This window comes from Protobothrops mucrosquamatus, unplaced genomic scaffold, assembly GCF_001527695.2.
Source record: "Protobothrops mucrosquamatus isolate PMUCROS unplaced genomic scaffold, P.Mucros_1.0 scaffold2927, whole genome shotgun sequence".
In the NCBI taxonomy this organism is placed as follows: Eukaryota; Metazoa; Chordata; class Lepidosauria; order Squamata; family Viperidae; genus Protobothrops; species Protobothrops mucrosquamatus.
This window is the reverse complement of record NW_015388952.1, coordinates 11904-20744: the sequence shown is the minus strand read 5'-3', so window position 1 is coordinate 20744 and position 8841 is coordinate 11904. Positions and strand designations below refer to the sequence as shown.

Genomic DNA, 8841 nt, shown 5'->3' with positions numbered 1-8841 from the left:
TCAGGGTGCCGTCAACCAGACAGTGTCGGCTGGCGACCCCCAGGGGGAGAGCCTTCTCTGTCGGAGCACCCACCCTCTGGAACGAGCTGCCCCCAGAGATCCGGGTGATTCCGGATCTCCCCTCCTTCCGCCGCGCCCTCAAGACCTGGTTATTTCAGCGGGCAGGACTGGCCTAGGGGTATTTTAAATTGGTTTTAATTAAATTTTTAGTAGAAGCGGCCAAATTTGAATATTTATTTTTAATCATTTTTAAATTTTGTATTGTATTGTATCATTGTTTTAAACTGGCTGTAAGCCGCCCTGAGTCCTCCGGGAGAAGGGCGGGGTATAAATTTAATAAAATCAAAATCAAAAAATCAAAATCAATCCCACTGATCGTACCTATCACACCACCCTCTGCCAGCTCCCCAGTCTCCTCCCTTACCACCCCGCGCCCCCCAGACAGGACTGGCCTTGGCCTCAGAGAGGACTCCCCAAGTTCCTCTCGGGCCAACCCCGAACCCCCTAAAAATTTAATAAAGCACCCCTCTAAGAAGACCCGTAGTTTTTTCCTTCTTAGGTCCCTCAGTGCTGTCGCTGAGTGCCACCTCTCAGGGTTCCAGACCCCTTCATCGAGGCCGGCCCTTGGAATGGTATTGGGCCATGCCTGCGCGATGGGGGAGTCGCGCAGGGCCAGCACTTCCCTCATCATCATCATCATCATCATCATCATCATCATCATCATCATCATCATTATTATTATTATTATTATTATTATTATATACATCAGATTAGTGTTTGTCAACCTTGGTGGCTTTAAGACATGTACATTTCAACTCCCAGAATCCCCCAGCCAGCATTGCTCGGGAATCAGAGAAATTGCATTACTGCAGTTAGATATGCATCAGAGTAATGTATTAGCTGTAATGTGTGATAAGATATATAAGACAACAACACTGACAGATTGAAAAAGACAGTTGCTGCTAACTACAATTTTTTTTTTAAAAAAAATCACCTGATGGAGCATAATTGGAATGTCTATATCCTATTTCAAAGAGGACAGCTTTTTGGGAAAAACTCAGTAGATGGATAAAAATGCCAAATCCAGTCTAAACATCTGGCTGACTGAACGAACAACAACAACACCAATAATCATAATCATAATAAATAAACTGGCCAAATAATAAGAGACCAAATGAAGAATAGAAGAGAGACTCGGCAAGGCAAAGTGTTACATGGCCAGTTCATAAAACAACTAGCAGGCAAAGCAGATTAAAAACAAAACCTGACAAAAGTAGGAAAACTGAAGAAAGAGACAGAGGGGCTGATTCTGGCTTCAAAGACCAAGCCTTAAGAACAAATGCATACAAAGCCAGAATTGAGAAGACAGCAACATATAGCAAATGCCGTCTCTTCAAAGAAGCTGAAGAAACTACGGACCACCTGGCTACTTACTGCAAGATCACACAGATGGACAATAAACAACAGAATGCCAAAATAGCAACAATGGTGCATTGGAATATCTGCAGGAGATACCATTTGCTTGTAAGCAAGAACCATCGGGACCACAAAATAGAGTACACAAAGTCCTCGGCTTGTGATTGGTCACTTAGCAATTGTTCAAAGATACCACGGACCTCCTCGAAGTACTTACAACTTGGTTCCAAAGTTCCCTCAATTTAGCTGTCCTCCCCCACAGTCACATGTCCTTCACATGTAGCCTGCCTGCAGGTGCAGCCATTTGTGGTAACCCATGAACACGTGACTGAATTTCATAACAATGTAGCTAAAAAGTGGCTTTTACTTCAACTCAGCCCATAGCAAACCTTTTTTCTCTTAATGACCATGGTATTCACTTAACAATGGCCACAAAAAAGGTCATATGTTTGGTTGGTCAGGTGGGTAACTGGTTTTACAACCATTAGGACCTATGACCATGATAGTCAGGTTCCATTATGGTCATATGTCAAGGATTACCTGTAATAGCAAATGAAGAAACTAAAGGGCTCTGGGACTTTAGAAATTCAAACAGACAGGCGGCATCTGCTACATAACACCTCAGGCTTAACAATTGTTGATAAGAAAGTAAAAAAAAAAAATCTGGATAGTGGACATTGCAATAGCTGGAGGCAGCAGAATTCCAAACCGCTGCATATCCCTGCTTTTCCATAACCAGTGAACTGGGTCATGCTTTTAAGGAACAGCTGCTTTGTGCGAGCCAGCAAGTCAGAGGATAGAGTCTGATGATCTGATTTTTCTGATAGTTTTGAAAAAGTTTCTCTAGATTGTGCTAATGATAACGAAAATACACATATCATTGATAAATATGACATTAAGCATTTGGTTCATGATGGTAACTATCCACAGTGTAGCCAGTAATATCTTGCAGAGTTGAATTCCACAGTCTGATTTGATTCACTGGGCGCTATCTAACAAAATGAAATTCAATGGTGAAAAAAGTAAGGTTATACATTTAGGCAAGAAAAAACAAATGTAAAGGTACAGTATAGGTGGTACCTTGCTCAATAGTAGTAATTGTGAGAGGGATCTCGGAGTCCTAGTGGACAATCATTTAAATATGAGCCAGCAGTGTGCTGCAGCTGCCAAAAAAGCCAACCCAGTGCTAGGCTGCATTAACAGAGGGATAGAATCAAGATCACATGAAGTGTTAATACCACTTTACAATGCCTTGGTAAGGCCACACTTGGAATACTGCATCCAGTTTTGGTCACCACGATGTAAAAAAGATATTGAGACTCTAGAAAGAGTACAGAGGTCCCTTCCAACTTTATTATTATTATTGTTATTGTTATTATTATTATTCAGTTGTATCCATCTTGAATATCCCATTTCTCAGCATTTGGGGATAACCCTGATTTTTAGTATTATGACTTCTCCGTGTCATATAAGTACGGTAGTCCTCGACTCATAACCATTTGTTTAGTGACCATTTGAAGTTAAAACAACGCTGAAAAGTCTTCATACTCACCAACATTGCCGCATCCCGATGGTCATGTGACCAGAATTTGGGCATTTGGCAACTGGCGTGTGCTGTGGTCATGTGATTGCCATTTGTAACCTTCCCAGCTGGCTTTTGACAAGCAGTGGGGGAAGCCAAATTCACTTAATGACTGCATGATTCACTTAACAACTGCAATGATTCATTTAACCACTGTAGCAAAAAAGGTGGTAAAATGGGTCAAAACTCACTTTGCCTTGCTTAGCAACAGAAATTTTGGGCTCAACTGTGGTCCTGAGTCAAGAATTATCTGTACTTAATTTTAATATACTTTACTTTCTCTGTGTTTTTTTTCTAAGTTTCAGAAATCCAATCAGAAATATTATACTTAGGAGAGTTACTTCAACTCTTAATAATAATAATAATAATAGTAAAGTTGGAGGGGACCTTGGAGGTCATCTAGTCCAACCCCCTGCTCAGGCAGGAAACCCTATACCATTTCGGACAAATGGCTGTCCAGTCTCTTCTTAAAAACCTCCAGTGTTGGAGCATTCACCGCTTCTGGAGGCAGGTTGTTCCACTGGTTAATTGTTCTAACTGTCAGGAAGTTCCTCCTTAGTTCTAGGTTGTTTCTCTCCTTGATTAGTTTCCACCCATTGCTTCTTGTCCTGCCTTCAGGTGCTTTGGAAAATAGCTTGATTCCCTCTTCTTTGTGGCAGCCCCTGAGATATTGGAAGACTGCTATCATCGCGGTGACCAAAACTGGATGCAGTATTCCAAGTGTGGCCTTACCAAGGCATTGTAAAGTGGTATTAACACTTCACGTGATCTTGATTCTATCCCTCTGTTAATGCAGACTAGCACTGTGTTGGCCTTTTTGGCAGCTGCAGCACACTGCTGGTTCATATTTAGGTCATTGTCCACTAGGACTCCAAAGTCCCTCTCACAGTTACTACTATTGAGCAAGGTACCCCCTATACTATACCTATGCATTTGGTTTTTCTTGCCTAAATGTAGAACCTTACTTTTTTCACCATTGAATTTCATTTTGTTAGATAGTGCCCAGTGTTCAAGTCTATCCAGATCCTTCTGTATCTTAAACCTGTCTTCTGGAGTGTTAGCTATTCCTGCCAGCTTGGTGTCGTCTGCAAATTTGATGAGTTCCCCATCTATCCCCTCGTCCAAATCGTTGATGAAGATGTTGAAGAGCACTGGGCCCAGAACAGAGCTCTGGGGCACCCCACTACACACTTCCCTCCATGTAGATGTGGTTCCATTGAGGACCACACGCTGAGTACGGCCGGTCAGCCAGCTACGGATCCATCTGGTGGTGATGCTGTCTACCCCACATTTTTCTATTTTGTCAAGTAGTAGGTTGTGATCTACTTTATCAAATGCCTTACTGAAGTCCAAGTAAATTATATCCACAGCATTCCTCTGATCCACTAATTTTGTCACTTGGTCAAAGAATGCAATAAGATTTGTCTGGTATGATCTATTTTTGACAAACCTATGTTGGCTTTTAGTAATGCCAACATGGGTTTGTCAAAAATAGATCATGCCAGACAAATCTTATAATCTTGATTATTTTAGTTCTATTGTATTTTCTATATCTTTTCCAGGCTACAGTTTTATGTTTTCTCGTTTATAGTAATTGTTCTTTTTACTTTTTCAGCCATTTAGAAGTATGTATCAGTATCTTGTTTACTGGCTGCTAAGTCAGAATCCATGAACATATATTTAAAGCTTAGGATTTTTTTTGGGGGGGGGGAAGTGTCTCAGTATGGATTTTTACATTGAAATTGTATTTGTTATTTTAAGACTCATTTTTCAATTTTGAAAGATTTTTTTTAAAACGTATCTCTGTTAGTTTCCATAAATAATGTACGTCCTTCTTACCTGTTTGTTTGTTACGCCAGATCATTGGTGATAATTTGTTTCTAGAAAAAGCACAAAAAACTAATCTGTCCCTCATTTAGTCCAGTGTGATGGACCCTTGAAAGGGCCTAAAAATCTGTATCACTACATGACAATATCAGACCCCTCTGAATTAGTGAGTGGAGAGTCTAAATCTAAACCAAGTAGGGATAGAAACAAAAAAAAATATGGCTTTACAAATATTCCAAGTAATAATCTCTTTTATTTTTTTTATAATTGTGTGTGATGTTCTTCTACAGCAGACTCTGGTGAACAAGACGACCACAATATACACAGTACGAGAGATGCAGCTCTCCCGTCTCTGAATAGTAGCATCACCATTGTTCCCATCACGGAACCATCTGAGAAGCTCCCTCAATACCTACCTCCTTGTGCAGAGGAAGCCTTGGGTCCTCTGCCTGAAAACTGGGAGATGGCTTATACAGAGAATGGAGAAGTCTACTTTATAGAGTAAAGTGTATTTTATTTTCTTTTTTTAATCTGTAGGTCCATAAGCGTCTGGGTTTTCTGAACATGGAGAGGGGAATTCTGCAGAAAGGTTGAATGTTCATTGCATTTCTGAAGACATAAACTATTTACTTTTGCCTGGCTTAACTTTGTAAAATCTTAGTCTTGCAAGTGGTCCCCCTCCCAAGTTCTGAAGTTATAATAAGCAGAATTGTGCCGGAAGGGACCTTGGAGGTCTTCTAGTCCAGGGCTTTTCAATCTTTTCACCCATTGTACCACTTTTAGGATATGGCAATATCCGAGTACCACCAGTCGCCTAGCAAGGTGCCAAAAACTTGATGACCAAAAAAAAAAAAAGGAAAAAAGTGATGAAGTACAGGTAGTCCTCGACTTACAACAGTTCGCTTAGTGACTGTTTGAAGTTACAATGGCACTGAAAAAAGTGCTCCCCAAGCCACAGCTGAGCAAGACACCTGCCTACCCACCCGGCGGCACTCTTCCTCCTGTCCGAGGTTTTCATTGTTGTGAGCATTTCTGTTGAGGATTGGCAGTGGGGGTGGGGTGGGGGTGTTTGGTTTTTATTCCCCCCGTCTGCTGGGTGGTTGCAGCAGGTTTTGGTCACTTCACATGACCCTGGGACACTGTGACCGTCATAAATATGAATCATATGCCAAGCATCTGAATGTAAATCACAAGACCCTGGAGATGCTGCAACATTCTAGCTGATCGGTGCTTCTTCTGGGCCCAGCAGAAGCGCCAGGATCAGCGCCGAGCTCCAGCTGAAGCCTGGCGCTGATCCTGATGCTTCCACTGAGCCCTGACAGTCCCGAAGAAGCACTGATCCTGGCGCTTCTGCTGAGCCCTGACAGCCCTTGCAGCTCCAGCCATCTCTCGCTCAGGCTTGTGTGGTGCTGCCACCGGTTCAGCTCATTCCCCTCCCCCACTACCACTTTTCTGGGATGGTCACGTACCACCTGCCAGGTGCCAATGTACCACAGGTGGTACCCATACCACTGGTTGAAAAGCCCTGTTCTAGTCCAACCCTCTGCCCAAGCAGGAGACCCTACACCATTTCAGACAGGTGGCTGTCCAGTCTCTTCTTAAAAACCTCCAGTGATGAAGTACTCACAATTTCTGAAAGCAAGCTGTTCCACTGATTAATTGTTCTCACTGTTAGGAGTTTCTCTTTAATTCCAGGTTGCTTTTCTTCTTGATTAGTTTCCATCCATTGTTTCTTGTCTTGCCTTCGGGTGCTTTGGAAAATAAGTTGATCCCCTCTTCTTTGTGGCAGCCCCTGAGATACTGGAATACTGGTATCATGTCACCCCTAGTCCTTCTTTTCTCTAGATTGGCCATGCCCAATTCCTGCAACTGTTCTTCATATGTTTTAGTTTCCAGGCCTTTAATCATCTTAGTCGCTCTTCTTTTTGGAGAAGATTATATAAGTAAAGAAAGTAAAAAAGGAACAATTTGACAATGTCCTGAATGAAGTGATGGGGTTTACACAGGCATTTAGATGGGCTGATCTTCCATGCTGACAGATCTTCTATTGATATATGCATTGTAATTAGTCTAGTAGCCTTTGCTCCCTTGAGTAAGTACCTTAGTGTGGTATTTTTCAACTTTAGCAAATGGAATAATGTTCTTTCTCTTATAGGCAAGATAAACTAAGTTTGTGATTGTGACTAGGACAAGATTGTTTCTTCCTTGTATGATAATGATCCTTCTTGGGCATTTGGAAGTGCAATCTCCAAGTAGGCTGCGCCTCATGGCTGAGTGATTTATCCAGATCATGTGTTTCTCAGTTTAGCAATTCCAGGGAATAGGCATAATGTTGGCAGCCTTCGGATCTTTTATTCAGCAATTAATGATAGCATATTAATTCATAAATACATTGTACCGAATCCAGTAGAGTTTATTTCAAACAAACGCACATAGAGTTGTTCGTGTAGTGACAATTCTTCATGTAATGATGATGCTAAACATTTCATTGCATAACACTCTGGCTGTCGACAGAATAAATTAGAAGCTAAATTCTTACAGTGTGGTAAGTTATTAAAAACATTCAGCAGTAACTGCCTTACAGTTTTCACAATTAGTCATCTTTATTTTCTATAGTAAACAAATTATAGGATGAAAAGCAAAAAAAAAACAACCTAATTTTCATTTATGCGATACTTAGCCCAGGATTTTGCATTGTTCTGCCTCCATAAATATATCCCTCGGCCTCAGTTTGGAAGGATATTCTAATATTTCACGACATCCCTTTATGATTTTGAGGTATAAACTGTTTTGTACTTTGGCAAACCCAGTGTTTTCCATTATTGTTAATTTGCTTTGCTTGCTGGACTTCTATGGCTTAGTTTACCAACTGGTGATTAATTGCCCAGAAATGCACAAAAGAATTGAATGGATGGATTCTTCTTGCATTGCAAGGGTGGGTAATGTAGTATGTGTGAAATGGTGACCTTCCACTCCAGCTTTCACATCGCTAGTAATGGATAGCCGGGATGTGAATACTCTCCTTTGAAAGCAGAACTCTTATTTAATAGTAAGTCTTCAAAGGAACATGTATATTCTCCTTCACATAATTTCGCAGGAGGGGTTAGATCAAGAGCACTTTGATGATCAGATCATTCTTTCGAGATTTGTGGAAGGAACCATGGTATTCTGTTTCAACAATATAGAATAGCAAGTTTTCTATGTTTTCCTATTTATCTGTGGGTACAGCAAATGCATTGTGTCTCTTTGAATGAAGAACCGTGAATAATCGTAAGGCTCAGCTGGGTTGTAGACACACCAAGAATTAAAGTGACATATTCTTTAAAAGTCATAGGAAACTACAACAGTGACTGGAATGGGGAATAAAGAACAGCATTGTATATGGCTCACAATCCAATCATGCAGCCCAAAGAAATGGAATAACAGAATAACAAGTTGGAGGGGACTTTAGAGGTTTTCTAGTCCAACCCCCAGTTCAAGCATTTCAGACAATGGTTGTTCAATCTCTTCATAAAAACTTCCAGTGATGGAGCACCCATAACTTCTGGAGGCAAGCCCTTCCACTGATTAATTGTTCTGTCAGGAAATTTCTCCTTAGTTCTAGGTTGCTTCTCTCCATATGCTGAAAATAAAAATTATGTGGACGTGTTATTTTTTTTTTGACTGATGTTTTTTTTATGAAACTTATTTTTCTATTTTTTATTTGTAGTCATAATACTAAAACAACGTCTTGGCTAGACCCAAGGTGCCTGAACAAACAGCAAAAGCCTCTAGAAGAATGTGAAGATGATGGTAAGACAATCAGGGTTTAAATAACATTTGGGAAGTCCACTTTTCTTGTTTTGAAAGTCAGTAGTTTACCATTCAGGCTTGATTCTCTGGCTACAATCAAACTTTAGTTGTTAACAAGTCATAGTGCATTAATGACAAGCGATCTAAGAATCGCACGTTGGTCTGTGGTCAACTTCAACAATTGGCTGCCCTCAAGACGTCTTGGGCACAAGAGACTCCCCAGA

General features: G+C 40.9%; 1 protein-coding gene across 1 annotated transcript in view; it reads left to right on the top strand.

Moving 5' to 3' along the window:
- LOC107296656 (membrane-associated guanylate kinase, WW and PDZ domain-containing protein 1) overlaps positions 1-8617 on the top strand; it is a gene marked incomplete at its 3' end in the record, with an annotated part of 18625 nt that extends 10008 nt beyond the window's left edge. Inside the window, exons 4-5 of the mRNA XM_015826002.1 lie at positions 5116-5326; positions 8535-8617. Coding sequence (XP_015681488.1) covers positions 5116-5326; positions 8535-8617 — 294 coding nt within the window. The remainder of the gene's footprint in view (positions 1-5115; positions 5327-8534) is intronic.
- Positions 8618-8841: the final 224 nt, after the last annotated feature.